This window comes from Semicossyphus pulcher, unplaced genomic scaffold (genome assembly GCF_022749685.1).
Source record: "Semicossyphus pulcher isolate SPU_LCO1_2020_fin unplaced genomic scaffold, fSemPul1.0.p SCAF_22, whole genome shotgun sequence".
Taxonomy (NCBI): domain Eukaryota; kingdom Metazoa; phylum Chordata; class Actinopteri; order Labriformes; family Labridae; genus Semicossyphus; species Semicossyphus pulcher.
The window spans coordinates 7,725,324-7,741,293 of NW_027211696.1; the positions used below are offsets into that span (position 1 = coordinate 7,725,324).

General features: G+C 42.0%; 1 protein-coding gene across 1 annotated transcript; it reads right to left on the bottom strand.

The window, feature by feature from the left end:
* Positions 1 to 14,163, bottom strand: LOC138601909 (bone morphogenetic protein 1-like). The gene is made up of 20 exons (XM_069673211.1): positions 14,028 to 14,163; positions 9,442 to 9,552; positions 9,202 to 9,351; positions 8,970 to 9,087; positions 8,566 to 8,744; positions 8,373 to 8,478; positions 6,594 to 6,718; positions 6,285 to 6,400; positions 5,434 to 5,536; positions 5,193 to 5,309; positions 4,925 to 5,070; positions 4,549 to 4,744; positions 4,338 to 4,463; positions 3,278 to 3,441; positions 2,995 to 3,175; positions 1,739 to 1,864; positions 1,220 to 1,347; positions 897 to 1,110; positions 474 to 724; positions 1 to 390 (listed from the first exon to the last, which is right to left on the bottom strand). Exons 1-20 carry the CDS (start codon positions 14,161 to 14,163, stop codon positions 256 to 258), a joined length of 2,928 nt encoding a protein of 975 aa, XP_069529312.1. The 3' UTR covers positions 1 to 255.
* Between the last annotated feature and the right edge of the window lie 1,807 nt (positions 14,164 to 15,970).

Sequence of the window (15,970 nt, forward strand, 5' to 3'; positions counted from 1 at the left end):
CGTAATGACTCAAAATAATCACTGCACACTAGTCCTCGCCTCTCATCCTATAAAGCTCTATAATAAAGCAGAGCAAAGATGCAGTCTCTCTGCATGGCTTCACTCTGACATGTGTGTGTGTGTGTGTGAAGTATGTGGGTTGGTGTTTGTGGTGTCGAGCCATGCATTCACTCCTCGCCTGGAAACGGGGTGTGTCCCACTAAATGTTAGGGGTGAAGTCTCCATTTAGGTTTTTGGGGGTAGTTTTTAAGAGAGTCACTTGCTGGTGTGTAACGTGTCCTGGAACTTTGTGCTCGTGTAGCGTACGTGAAAACCTTTTTTATTGATGCTGTCGTCCGAGTGAAACTTTAGAATGATGGCGTCCCCTGCTGAGTAGACCTCCTCCGGGGCCTTGGAGAAAAAAGGACGGAGAGGAATTGATCAAAAATAAAGTTTAATGTTGTTTTTCACAAGAGGGATATTTGTAGTCTTACCCCAGATCCACAGTATCGCCCCAGCCTGGGAGACTTCACGTCAGCACCGTCATACAGCTCCACGTAATCGTACCCGCAGTCCGCCTCCTCCTCGATCTCAAACACTTGGAAGATGATCTCCACTCCATACCCCTTCTCAGCGGAGACCACCCACAGGCAGTCCGACCCGCTGGGATAGTTGTTATCTCCGAACTGGGCGTGAGAGTAGAGATCTTTTGTCTTGACCTCGGCTTTCAGGCTTCCTCCGCATTCTGGGAATTCACAACCACAAAATTAGAGGGTCAGAAAGAGGAACTCGTAAAAGTAGGGAAAGAATTCAGCCCTCTAAACACAGCAGAAAGCAGAACCCTTTTTTAGTCGTCTATTCTTTCCCCAATGTCCAATTTTAGGTGTGGAAAAGTTACTTTATTGTTCACTGCCCACCTGCTGCGTACGAGGCCTCAAAGCCTCTCTTCTGCACCGAGTTGTCCGAGAAGAAACGCAGGAACATTTTGTTGCCGCTTGAAATGACAGGAGAGGGTTTTTTGGCGCCACAGAAGCGTCCCAAACTCGGGGCGCGAGTGTCTCTCCCGTCGTAGATCTCCAGGTGATCGTACGCACACTCCAGATGCGCCTCCATGTCGACCTCGTTGAAAACCTGAGAGTCATTGTAAAAAGCAATGAGTAATCTTGCTGACTGCTTCTCAGGTCTTTAATTTTGGTCATGACGAACTTAAATTAAACCGAGAACTCATCCACTGACGTACGAGTTTGACTCGATGGCCCGGGGTGGTGGACAGGGACCAGGTGCAGGCCTTCTTGCTGGGATATCTATCAGGCCAGTTCGGGCTGCTTATAGTGCCAGACACTGTGTTTACAACATGATCGCAGCCCGCTGAGAAACAAAACAAAAGAACATTTCAGAGCACAACAATAAGAGCTGCATCGCGTCATTTCCTCTGCTCCAACACAAACACCCTCTGGCGTGTTTTCCCTTGAATAGGCGTCCATTAAAAGTGAAGGAAAATTAAAGAACAACTAAATCTTTCCACACTTTAACACTCATTGGGGAATTCCCAATTCTGCGAGTTAACAGTGGCTGTAAGTAGTTCCTTTGATAAGCCTCCACGCTGAGGTCAGTGGTGAAGATCTGATAGAGTAGGTGGTGGTTTAAAATCAAAATCAAAATGTTAAACACAAATGTTATTCAGACTTTGTAGAATATTTATGTTGAACTGACCCTTTAAATAAACCACCTGACTGGACAGCAGAGACGCACACTGTACCTTCCTTGCAGTCGTGCCTGTTATCGTGCAGCATGAAGCCGCTGCGGCACTGGCAGCTGTAGCTCCCGAAGGTGTTCACACATTCGTGCTGGCAGCCCCCGTTGTCTTTGGAGCACTCGTCGATATCTGTGGAAGAATTAAAATAGCGCCCCCTTTTAAATCACATGGACATGTCACAATAGGCTGCAGAAAACTGGTAGAAAATACTTAGCTGTTATTTAAAGGCCCATTTGCAGACACAAAGGTCACGACCCACAACCCTGGATCATTCCTGAGCTGAACATTTCTTGGACTTAACAGTTTGGTTTACCACATGTATCCACTTTTATGTGGCTGTGATTTCGTGGTGAAGAAATAAATAAAAATACAGAATAAAACAAATTGGCCATTTGTCAGGGTTTAATATTAAGCTTAGAATTACAACATATGCGTTCATATGTTTTTTTACATGGGCGATCAACATGCTGTTTGGTTAAATATAACATGTATTAAAAAATGATATTGATATTATAAATACCGCATTGGTCCCAATATAACAAGTTTTTTTCCCCTTTGATAAACATCTAAAAAAGTGGGATCGACTTATATTCAGGGTCTAGGCTTTCAAAGGCCAATATACTGTATGTTCACAACATTACATGGCGCCACTTATCTGTAAAGCGAGTGTACCCCTCATGACCGAGGCTAGCCGTCACTCACAACTATAGTGCCATGAGGATGAAAGATGAAGAGACACAGTGATCGTCTGGAAAAAATGGCTTAAAAGTACAAGTGTAATGTCCGAAAATAACGAGCCCACAGTCCCCCAGTCCCCCAGGACACTGCATCGGAACACTGAACCGCCACGTCTTTAAAATGCTAACAGTCTGACCTGACAGATGGTAACTGAGAAAATCGCACCGCGGTCCTTCCACCGTGGAGTGTGTGAGTACTAATGCGGTAATTATTAAAGCTGGTACGTCGTTAAGTACTCTCCATATAATTCAGACTTATAGCACATTTGCAATGAATTATTCTTTATAAAACTTATTAGAGCAAATAAAAACAGTAAATGTGAATCCTGCTTTATTTCGTCTAAGCTTTCCAGGGAGCAAAGTGTGACTGCTGTCATGCTGGTGTCAGGAGCCGGCTATCTGCAGTACTGTTGGAGTGGGCCGATTGTTTTGCTTACTTCGCCCGATCGGGACACTACCTCACACTTCCTCCGTACTTATCTCCTGAGTACTTCCTAAATACTTTCCCTCTGTATGACTCACCAGAGAAGAAGTGAGCCTTGAAGCCCCTCTTGGAGACGGTGTTATCAGACTTGAACTCAATCCGCATGTTGTTGCGTTGGGAGGTGATGACGTCGGGTTTCTCCGCTCCGCAGAACTTCCCATGAAGCTTTGAGTCTGAGCTCAACCCACTGCGCACCTCCACATAGTCATACTTACACACCTGAGGGTAAACACTTGAAAACTTTACTTGCTATAAATGTAAACTATCAGGAATTTTGCCTAAAAGACGTTGATATGCTTCCTGTTCATTTATACTGCTTACATCGTTTCCTTCCGTCTCGAACACGTCAAACACCAGAGTGATTCGGTACTGGACGGGAGCAACCAGCTGCCACACACAGTTCTTGTTTGGAGGGTATTCTTTGGGCCACCCAGGGGTGGTGAGGGAGCCGTTGAGCTTGGTGATGATCCCGCCACAGGCAGCTGCTGGGGGGAGCGAGCACGGATTTTAGTGGCAAAAGTGTTAAACACTTACATACCATACATTTACTAAATGGTGTGAAGATGTGCATTCTTTAACCAGTTATTTAAACTGACACAAATTAGACCAAGGACCCCAATTTAATAGGATTTTGTCCCACAGCCCCTCATCCGATAAGATCTTTGCTTTAAGACATTGTGTTACAGAAGGCGTCTAAAACTCATGACCAAAATAGTCTCAAGACCGCACTCTAAAAACCACAGGTCTGGATTTATCAATCAGTGTAGTGTCAGATTGTCAAGGCTGAAAAGAAGCTACAGTGAGGCAGCGCTGCCCTCTTGTGGTAGAAGAGAAATTAACAGGCAAATTCACATTCAGTGGATCATGTGAAGGTAGAATATGCACAGCATTCATATTTGGCTTTAACTCTGACATGTCACTCCTCACAAGCAAGCACTACCACATAATAGAGTGAGAGACTACAGGTGGATGCAGGTATAGAAGTGGGTCTCATCAAAAAGCAAGGAACAGATGACAGGAAAGCAGTGTGTCAAGAAAGAGTGAGCAGATGGCTGATGGTTTGATGAGAGGATCCACATCATTCTCATGTTTGTAGGCTAAATATGAAGCTACAGCTAGCAGCTTTTTAGGTTATATAAGCACAGAGACCAAAAGCAGCAGAACACAGGCGCTGATGGCCTTTTATTTTTACTTCAGACAGAGGCATGCTAGCTGTTTCCCCTTGTTTCCAGTGTTTAAGCTAAGCTAAGCTCAGCTAGCCCGTTGCAGACTGGAGTCTTATAAATTAACAAAAACAAAGCAGACAAAAAGGGCTGCTTCGTAATTTGAAGTAGTGGTATTCTAATGTTGTGTATGAGTATTATGTAAATGTGACACTCACTCTCGCAGCTGCGTCTGTCAGCTGCCAGCTCAAATCCGGGGTCACAGGCACATCTGTAGCTGCCCAGCGTGTTCAGACAGCGCTGCTGGCAGTGACCGTTGTCAGGTCTCGAGCACTCGTCCATCTCTAGCATCAAACGTTACATCGACAGATTCAGTCCAGAAGCAGATTTTCTTTGAACAGCTGGAAGTCTGTCAGTGAAGCGACCTACCTTTAAAGAAGTTGGCTGCAAACCCGGCTTTGTTGACAGATCCGTCGGACACAAACTTCAGCCAGAGCTGGTTGGAGCCGCTTTTGATGTCGTCAGGTTTGTCGTAGCCGCAGAAACGGCCGAGCAGAGGGCTGCTCTCTGAGCTGCCATCCCTCACCTCCACGTAGTCGTAGGCACAGCTGTCATGTCGCTCAATCTGCAGGCAAAGAAGAAGAAGGTCAATAAAATGTCATTGGACAATAAATCTCATATAAATCTTTTGGCCAGTTGCTGCTTATGTTGGCTTTACAAAGCTTTCCAAGGATTTGGTTATTATTCCTGGAGATATTTGCCTGTTATCTGAGTATGTAACAAATAAAAATAAAAGTGAACTCACATCAAATGACTGAAAGGCGAGGCCAACGTCGTAACCCTCTTCGACTGTGATTTTCCACACACACACTTTGTTGGATAGGTAGTCATCAGGGTAATTGGGTGATTGGATCTGGCCGCTGTCCCGCTTCACCTCTCCCCCACAGATCGCTGCACAGGAGGTGAGAAGTGAGACTCCATCTATTGTCTAAATTATGCTGTAAAACCTGCTGCAATAAGAATGTAGCACATGTAAGTGCATATTAAAAATCCAGATATCCTTAATGTTGTACCTTCATAGACTGCTGAGAAGCCTTTGCCCACCCAGCTGCTGCTGCTTCTGAACTCGATCCACAGCTGACTGTCGGTCGAGGTGATCGGATCAGGGAGTGTGTCGCCACAAAATCGTCCTGCCAGAGTACATAGATAAACAATCGCACTGTACAGTTTGTAATAAAGGTGTCTTACTGTTGTCTGCAACATATGATATCATGTTTATCTGAATGAGCTCAAGCGTGAATCAAAGTTAGAAACCTTTCAGGGGAGCTTTCCTCCAGAACCCGTCTCGGACCTCCACGTGGTCGTACCAACACAAGTGACTCCTGAAGAGGTCCACGGAGGTGAAGTTCAGGACGATCTAAGAGACAGAAGACACAGAGGGAGGAGAGATTTGGTATCAAGATTTAACATCTATCTCTCTTTGTGAGAGAGACATAAATTACAGCAACACAGTGTTAAACCTCTTAAGTTTGAAAAGTGGCAACAAGTATTGAGCCAGCCATGTTCTGTATTAACAATTAATTATTCAACATACAGCTCCGGAATAAAATACGAGACCATCTTCCTTAAATCAGCATCTCTCTCTTCATGTCATGGCCGGCCTAACCCTGACCCCCTAACCTTATGAACGTCATCAAGAGGAAGATGGACAAGACATCGAACAAAGCAGAGCTGCTTGAATTTTTGCTACTCCGTCTTGAGTGGCAAAACGTCACCCAACAGCAATGTGACAGACCGGTGGAGAGCATACCAAGACGCATGAAAGCTGTAATTAAAGACCAGGTTATTCCACCATTTATCTCTGACCTCTTCCTAAGCTAAAACATTTGTATTCTGTTCATTTTAAACAGAGAAAAAACATTTTTGCAGTGGTCTTATTTTTTTCTGTAGCTGTGTGTTATTGAAGAAAATTCATGGTTTTAAACAAAAATGAACCCTTAGAAACGTATTATCCTTTATATCATTGATTTACCTGCTGATTGATGTTAAAGCTAGGCAACATGCCTAAAACATACAGCACATGCTGATAAATTATATTCAATAAGCCAGTAAGGTGATACATTTGGTTAGTTGTTTAGCACAGTCTCATAATTGTCATCACTCACCTTCTCTCCAGGAGTGACAGAAATCCTCCACACACAGTGGGCGTACGCAGAGTAACCGTTCGGATATCCAGGAGACGAGAAGTTTCCAGAACTCTCCTGCAGGCTGTCCCCACACCCTGAAACAACCACACACCATCACACACACATGGTTGCACTATAAATGCCGCTGACATAAAAGACCTATAATAAATAAACTATTTTTTATCGTTGTCGCTTTAGCTAGTACTTTCAAATGACAGAAGTCAACATGTGTTTTTATGGGTATAATCATTTTAATATAATATTTTGTACACATATAATACATCTTACTTGCGCACTTGTAGAGTTTGCGAGCTTGTGCTATGTCCCCTTTGCTGAGCCTGGTCCTCTGTCCGATAGGTGGCCTGACTCCGTTGACATCATAACGGGGTAAGATCGTGTCTAAGAAGATGCCTCTGTGGCAGACAAATCCCAAACAGGACCACTTCACTTCTTCAGAATGAACACGGGGAACTAATGATTCAATAATCAGTCACAGCACAAGAGGCCCGAACAAGAAATCAAACCAAACTAATGACCCGTGGTGAGGACAGGATTCCTTTCAGATCCGACTCCTGTTCAACACCTTGATACTTTATTGATTCTGATAATCTCTCCCTGGGGTTTGAACTCCCTCTTGCACAGTTCCCATGGTGATGCACCCATGAATGACAGGCATGTGCAAACAGAGCGCTCTGAATGGGGCCTTTGGACGGTGCCAGGCGGCTCAGTGGAGCCCGCTCCTGAATGCCAGAGAAAAAGGCCACTCCAGCCCAAATTGTTCAACAAAGCCTGGGTTGCCAGGCCTTTATTTAGCTTGGCTTGCCTCCATGACCCAGACTAGCAAAGCGGCGATGGAGGTACAAATCCAAAAGCAACAGAGAAAAAGCAACGGGGCGACAACGTGCACGAGACAGACATGAAAGAGAGACTAGTGTGAAACCATTTCTGTGACAATAAAGAATCTAATCCCCTGAGGTTTCCTATGGAGCTGTTTAGCAGAGATGAATAAAGGGATAAACAGCAGGTCAGTTTAGAACAGCTGATTGTGCAGCATGATATTAGTTAGTAGTTACAGATTCTTTCATGTGGTGTGGCTGAACTCAATGCAGGCTTCTCCAAATGAACATAAACCCTGTTTGTTTACTGTAGTACTGTTATTAGTGGTATATTTAAGTGATAATGGAGAGGTGTGCATTATCAGGAATTAATGGACGACGTGGAGGTCAGAACCTGGAGGGCAGCTGTGTCTGCAGAGTCCTTAAATTCCTGATTTTAAATAACTGCAAGGGCAAAAAATGAGCCTGAAAGCTGACAGCATAATACCCCCTCTTCAAATTTTGCAAGTATACTGTTTCACATTTTAAAACATATATATAATGTTACAATGTTGGATGTCCAGACTAAACGTGGGTGAAGCTGCTGTGAACGCCAGGTTTCACACAGTTTTTTTTGTGACGTCACAAATTGCAGCCTTCAGAGAGCTGGCCAATCACAAGAAAGTGTGCTTGTAGGGGCGGGGTTTCTTAAAGGGACAGAGCTGACTGAGTCGTTTCAGGCAGAGGCTGTATGAGGGCCTGCACAGAGTACCAGTGTGAGAACAATGAGGAGTTTTTTTAACTGTAAATTATTCTCAGCTACTCCACAGGTATCACAGAGTGAAATATGAAGCTTGAAATTAGCAAATACCCCCCCTTTAAAGTCGATAAGACCGCGTACAGCTGACATAAAGTAATAACAAAAGTGTCTCTTTCCTTCTAATTTTCTCTCTCCAATCAGACGCAGACTGGGGCACTCTGTGTTGCCAGTTCAAATATACAGGCGAGGTGGACAGAGTGAATCACCAGTACTGAACAATAAGGTTCTTGAGCAACACATTTCACCCCAAATCACTGCTGAGCAGCTGCTTTATGACCTGTTAATGTAAACCAGAGCAGGCCTGAAAACAAGTGTGTGTGTGTGTGTGTGACATTAAGTTACTTTCACCAGGGAAAAAAAAGCGATGAAAACCTCACAGTCGATTTAGCACAAAAATAACTTCAGGAAAGGAAATGTGGAGCACATGCCAACCTGGAAAATGTATTCCTTGCATAATGCATGATGCTGCCAAAGTCGTACACCTCCCCAAGTGAGTCCACCTCGTCTGGCTCCATCTTCAGAAAGTTATACTCCTGTCCTAGTCATACACACATCATCAATGAGAAACACTGGGAGCACGCTCGTGTTTGAACTGTTATTAATGTCGACACAGAGTAAGCAGTACCTGGTTGGATGTTGTCTCTAATGATGCTCACATGCTCGTCACGGTCAGGGCGCGTGTGCTCATGCCAGAAGCCGATCACGTGGCCGAGTTCATGGACCACAATGCCGAACTTATCACAGTTCTTTCCTATAGAGATTGCCTGAGGGCCGCCGCCTCTCCTGCCCACGTACGAGCAACACCTGCAGGGGGTGACACTGATTAGGTACACATCCTGGAGCACTTACTGAACAGAAAAAACACAACTAATAAACTGGGAGAAAAGCCGACTAATAAAATCTTCTAATAACCTTACAGTGTACTGAACGGACAAACGAACTGACGTAAGCTCTGTATTGCTGCATTAACAGCGTAAGAGGTAACATCTCTTATCTGTATAAAAAATAGTTAAAGAGTACCCAACTCACCCACAAGGTCGGTAGGTGAAGACAATGTAGCTTTCTTCAGTCGTCCTCTCGGTGAATGTTACACAGGTGTGTTTTTCCCAGTGACGCATGGCCTGACGGAAAATGGCCCGCTGACTGCCTGAAAGAAATGAAAGGTTGACCTGGTTTCAGCCAGTCAAAACCTCACATGGCAGCAATCGAACTTTAGCTCGACGTAGCACACGAGGATTTTTTGTTTTCATCAAGAACTCACCAGTGAAATTCCCACTGATGACATACGGGATGATGCCGTCTGGCCACACTCGCTCAGGTCTGGAGGTGGCCGCTCTCCTCAGACGACGAAGACTCCGTCTGTCTGCAGCCCTGTGAGTCCTGACACTCTCAGCAGAAGTGGAGCTGTTACCTGTTAATTAATGCATGAAAAATCAGCAGTGACCATCATCCCCTTTATATTAACTCAATAAACAGTACGTCAGTTTTCTTGCTTTGATACCTGAGTCTGTGTGGTTTGTCTGGACAGCATGCTGTGCATCATCACCTCTGTGGGCTTCTTTGAACATGCGGAGGTCATCTTCATCGAGGGCAATATCTCCCCAAAAGGCAGCTGGAGCAAACAGATAAACACAATGATAAACAATACAGACATAAAGATAAAATGATGTCAAAAAAACACAATATGCTATGTTCTGCTCATTTCTACATAGGCTACTTAAGGTACTATACATACGGTACTAGAGAAACCATCAGTAATTGTACAGTTGTGATAAAAAAAGAGCTTTAAAATTAGCTCTGTTAGAAGCAATACCACTTACATACCTGTTCATGAAGGATGAAGCTACAGCTAGCAGGTGTTGAGCCTAGCCAAAATACCGGAAGTGGGAGCAAGCTAGCTAGCTAACGTTGTCTCATTTGTTTTAATCACAAAAATACGAATGTGTATAAAACACACTTTGTTTTAATGAAGGCTTTTAAATGGTAGGGTAAAGTTGTTAATTAATGGTTTTTAAAAGTGCTAATATAATTATTTTAACCCTTCGGACAGAGCCAAGCTAGCTCTTTCCCTGTTTCTAGTTTTCTTGCTAGGCTAAGCTACATATTCGCTAACTGTAGCTGATTGCTATCGAATTTATCCTCTCATCCAACTCTCAGCAAATGTCATCCAAAAACTAACGTTATACAACTTCTGTAGGTAAAGTGTAAGTACAAAATTAAATCTTTAAATATTTTTTAAAATGATTGCTGTTTATTATTATGCATAGCATAATTATTATTATGCTGTTCCACAAACTTAACAAATATTAGCTCGCTAGCTCGCACTCATCAGCCAAAAATATGCTGCAGAATTATGGTGTGAGAGCGGTGAGCTAAATGAATCCCTCTTTAGTAAAACAGAACCGGTTTAAACTGAAACTTTTCGTAAAGGTTTCTTCAAATCTCCCTCCATGTTTTACTGTCTGTAGATGCATATCTCTGTCCTGAAAAGAGGCCTGAACAGGGCTCCATGTGTCTGTTTGATCAGCAAACACACCTCCTGAATACAGGACCGTCCAACTGCTGAGTCATTTTACAGAATGAAGATGTGACCTGAATACTTTACAGTATTGTGATCTCACTGTGCTGGACTTTGCAATGTTGCTGAATAGCTCCTGAAACAGCGACCTACAGTACGCTCAGCATTTTGTGCAGAACCATTGTGACCAGAGCTTTATATGAGTCACCTATAGATGTCTGCCCAAAATTACAGAGCACTATTGCAACACATTGCTTTGGACAATAAGCAGGGATATACTATATACAAACCTGCTTTAAGTGAGTTTTCTTTTGCATATTTTCTGTAGAAATCTGACCTTAAATGCTGAGCAACTGATTAACCCGGGAGTGAAGTCCTCTACATTAGAGCAAAGATGAAGCAATGCATTTTTTTAAACAGGTTTGGTACACCATATGGATTTTGATTATCCACTGAGCACTATTGTTTTGTTTGTTTCAGGTCAGGCTTTTCCACAGCATCAGTAAATGACAAAGTTTGAGTTGTTGTGCTGAGAGAATGAGCACAACAGAATCATGAATTCATTTTGCCCTTTGACACACAAACTGACTAAGCACCAACGCTCTCCGTAACATAGACAGTAAATGACACAGATGATTACTTCCTGTTGGAAACTAATTTAATACATTCATTCAAGGTGCTGTACATAAGTGCAGTGCATTTTTAACTCAACTATATTTATCTGACACATATAGGTACAGGTTCTTATCCGTCAATCGATCCATTATCTATATAGCTTATCCTGTTAAGGGTTGCAGGGCTGCTGGAGCCCATCCCAGCTGTCATTGGGCGAGAGGCAGGGTACACCCTAGAGACAGACTAATAGCTTCTTATCACACATGTAAATAAAAATATTTAATAATGTATTTTGGTCATTTACATTGTGATATTTTAAAAATATTTTTCGGGCCTTTTTATGCCTTTATTGAGAGAGAGAGAGGATGGTGGATAGTCTCGAAACAGGGAAGAGAGAGCGGGGATGACAGGTGGCAAAGTGCTGATGGTGGGAGTCACAACCGCTGCATCGAGTACTCTGTATATGCGGCCCGCTACAATGTGATTCTAACAAGAGTTTTTTAGTATGTTAATATACAGTATGTCATCCTGCATTTTAATACTTTAAGTACAATTGAGCAAAATATCTCTTGAATGCAGGACTTTACTTGTAATTGAGCATCATTATGGTGTTGCATTTCTGCTTTTACCTTTCCTATAAGGATCTGAATACTTCTTCCACCATACTTATTGGACTTTTTTGTTCTCTAACAGAGTCCGCAGCCTCACACGCAAACAGGAAGATAAAAGCAGCAATAGCAGGAAAAGTTTGCAACTTAATAGCTACTAATAACTATGTCTGAGAAAGATGATTCATTTTAGGTATTTCAACTTTAGCAGGTGGAGATCAAACTTGCCATAAGCAGGAGTGATTAGTGGTGAAATACTGAAGTTCGATCCAACAAACTTTGCTTAAGTGAATTGGAAAACCCGAACATCTGTCTTTATATATAAAGTTTTCTTAATGAGCTCTGTCTGCTTGAATGACAACCAGTCGTCATCCTGACGCCCAAATTAGGATGTTTTGGCTTTACTAACAAAAGACGTCACTGAGTTGTAAACTGTAAATCCAGGCTTCACAACCTCCTTTTGAAACTTGTTTGTGACATCACGCACACATTTGGTCCATTTTTCTCCGCTCTGTGGGATTAACATTTTGTTTCCATCATTATGACATTACTTCCTGTATGAATCAGGATCTCATGTTGTACGAGTCAAGCAGAACAGCTCTCTGCAGTTTTTCCCATTAAATACCTCATTTAGCCGTGTGATGTAACCGTCTTTGAAAGTCCAAATGAAAAGACGTAGCGGGCCCTGCGTCGGCCTTTGAAGTGAACTCACTCATGCAAAGGGTGACTGTAAATGACTGTCACCCCTGCAGCGTGCACCCCATGCCCTGAAGCCAGAGGGATTTCACCGGCGTCCAGCCGAGGACCGAGCTGGCACGGCCTCATTGACCTCTGGTCTCCAGGCAACAGCCGAGGAGGAGACGAGTGGTGTGTTTTTAAAGTTTAAGAAGTCACAAGTGAAAAGGGACCCCAACCAGCTGAGGGCCCCAAACCAAAGTCAATGTTTGTATGTTTGTAAGTTTTATAACAATTCTTTATACCTGACATTAAAATATCATCAGTGTTCTTTATGTCTGGGAATCTAATACAGTATGTTGTATTGCATGTGTCTCTCCTACAGGTGAACATGTACTCCCCTTTAATACAACCCTTTGATCCTTTTAACTTGTAGCATGTCACTAAATACATTCATGCATGTAGAATTTTTAGCAGCTTGTGCTTGAGTATATTCATTTTAAGCCCATTTACATTTGCCATTTGTGACATTTCAGAGCAGATATTGCACGTCTTACTGCACTGGTTTCAGCAGCAGCTACTTTGAAGATCAATAAATTACAATATCACCAGCATGTAAAGTATAATGCATTTTTACACCTTCATGCATAGGTAATAATGATCAAATAATATAACATTATAAGGGTTCTAAGCTTACTCCAAAAGGCACCTGGACTTGGTTTTTGCCTTTTGGATTAATCTTAGAATTACCTGGATGACTGAGAACCTTCACAGAAACATTATAGGGGCCATTCTTTTGTCTTATCAGATCGTAGACTTACGAAGCAGATTCACATGAAAAATTGCAAGTACATAGTGTGTCATATAATTTCATCCAAAACAGTAAATTATATACATTAAAAATAGTTTGAAAAATGAAAGTATTAGTGATTTTGAAGCTGATGCTCCCTGCAGTACTTCCTGTTAGAAGTAGGATTGGAGCGGCTCTTTATCAATAACTGGGAAGCCTTAAAATTAATTGGGTTATGTGCATAGACTAAGGTTCTGTACCGAAAAAAATATATTAAAAAGTTTCATTAAAAATGAGGCAACTTATTGAACCTTAAATTAGAATTACAGGTTTGCTATTTGCAGAGATGTGAAGTAGCCTTAGTGCATTTACTGTACTTGTTTTACATTCTTTCCGAAGGAGAATTTTGCACCTTTTACACCACTATATTTCATAACATTTTATATTGAAGGTCAAGAGTTGACAGAAAATATTTTAATAGGACTATAAAATATAATGCATTGCTTAAATTTGAAGTAAAACTATTAATACAGGACTTAAAGGTTTGTTTTGTTTTATAGAATGTTATTTCAGATTTTCCATGACCAAAATATCTTAATATTTTGTCCCCAATGGTTGTTTAGGCATTGCTGCAAAGTATTAATTAATTAAATTGTTACTATATTGTTAATAGATGAACAAGATGAAAATGTAATAAGAAGTTATTCTTTGCATTTGTGAATAATACATTTTAACCTTAAATTAATCACTAGGAGCTACATTTAACCTGAAAGGTTTTAGCATCAGACAGTAGGGCCTAAACATTTGTCCACAAACACAGACACACACCAAATGAAATGCAGAGATGAATAAAGTTATAGAGGAGGTAAAAAGCACTGTACCAGCTTTACAGGGATCCTTGTAGTCGATTACATCATCGGGGAAGGTAAAATTAGTGTCCAATAACTCCCAATCAGCCTCCACAGAAACGCGCAGACAGACGCTCAGCAGGTACACAAATAAAGGAGCGACTTCCATAACTTATGATTAAAGCTAACAGAGGTGAAGCTCGTTAGCAGCTGTTGATGGGGGGAAAAGAAAAAGAGCGCAAAAAAAGTTCCTGGACCGGTTGCGGTGTGATTTTATAAAACACAGCGCTGTTTTCTCACGTCTCCATTGTGCTGCAGTGATTCGCTGACATACAGGAGCGAGAGCAGAGCTCACACGGTCCGCAGCTAAACACACATGCATGGAGCTGCAGCCAGAGGTACTTCACCTGCAGGCACGGGTTACACACGTTTACGTCATGTGTGACCTCATTTTGTTTTAAACTGAGTTTAGTTTAAATACATTTTTAAATGCACGATAATGACAGAAATGTTGACAACTTAGAAGACTCATTAGGTGTTGACTCTCGACCTGATAGACCACGTGCAGGTTCACGCCAACACACACACACAGCTAGGCTACTATAATATTTTAGTGCACGAGCTACTAAAGAGCAGAGCTAAAGTCATATTTAAGAGAGGAAAGGATCAACTTACTTACTTAGTGTCAAGAGTTTTATGTCCTCCTCGGTTCATCCATTCTTATTGTAGCCACATTGAAACGTTACTGTAAAGTTTGCCCACTTAAGTGTTCCCTTTTACAGACGCTAATCCTGCTACTGCTGTTTAGTGCACACAGTTGCCTGCATTGATGGCAAGGGAAGATTCAGTTTGCTCTATGAGTTTTTTGTTTTTTTCATGTTGGCACTGAGAGAGAGGACAACTGCCATGGTTTTTTCTTCTTTTTTGGGTGAAAGGCCCCACTACTGTCACTGCAGTTTAGTCGGTTTGGTGTAAAGGATCTCTCTATGGCAACAGCCCCTGCTTTGAGATGATTTTAAGTCCTCTTAAATTTGAGGCTACAGTCAGGTCTCAACATTATGTTTCTACATGCAAAACCATAATATCCTGAGCATCAGATTCTTTTTGATCGCTAAAAGTACAATTAACACAACCCTCATTTTTGTCATTTAAATGTGAAGCCACCAGCAGCAGATAGCTGGCTTAGCATGAAGACTGGAAACAGCTAGCCTGGCTCTGTGCGAAGGTAACAAAATCTGCCACATCTAACATTTATGTATGTGTGTTTTAGCCTTCGAACAGAGCAGGGCCAGCTGTTTCAGTGTTTGTGCTTAGCCATCAGTCTCTTTGCTGTGGCTTCATAGCTCATAAAAAGGACACATATGGGAGTTATAGAGATCTCATGTAAAAGTTACCAACAATTAGATAATCGTTTTGCACATCAGGACATTATTTTAAACCGATAAAGAGGTAGCACATGTGGCCTAGCTAGCTAGCTTACTTTAAAGACAGGAAATAGCCAGCCTAGCTCTGTCAGTGGTGTATAAAATCTGCACAAAAGCAACTCTAACGCTAATAAATAACGCATCATATGTTGTTGGTAGATATGAAGAACAACCAAGTGAGTTTTACCCTTTGAACAGAGCCGGCCAGTTGTTTCTAGTCTTTATGCTGAGCTATTGGTCTTTGCTGTGGCACCAAATTAAATAGGACAGGTGAGTGAATCTTCTTATTTAACTCTTGCCAACAGGTAAATAACTGTTTTGCAAAACATGAAGCCATTCATTTAAACTGGTAAAGAGGCACATTGACAACTCACAGCTGATATTAGCTGTTGTTTGAGGACACCTACTATAAAGTGTGTACTTCAGTATGTTAAGGAAGACATTAACTTCTGTAAAGAGGAAATCTTTAACTGCTTAAACATCACATCACCTTGCCAACATATAACTATAATCTGGCAAAAAAACAGGTTTGTGAATACAAAGAGACACTAA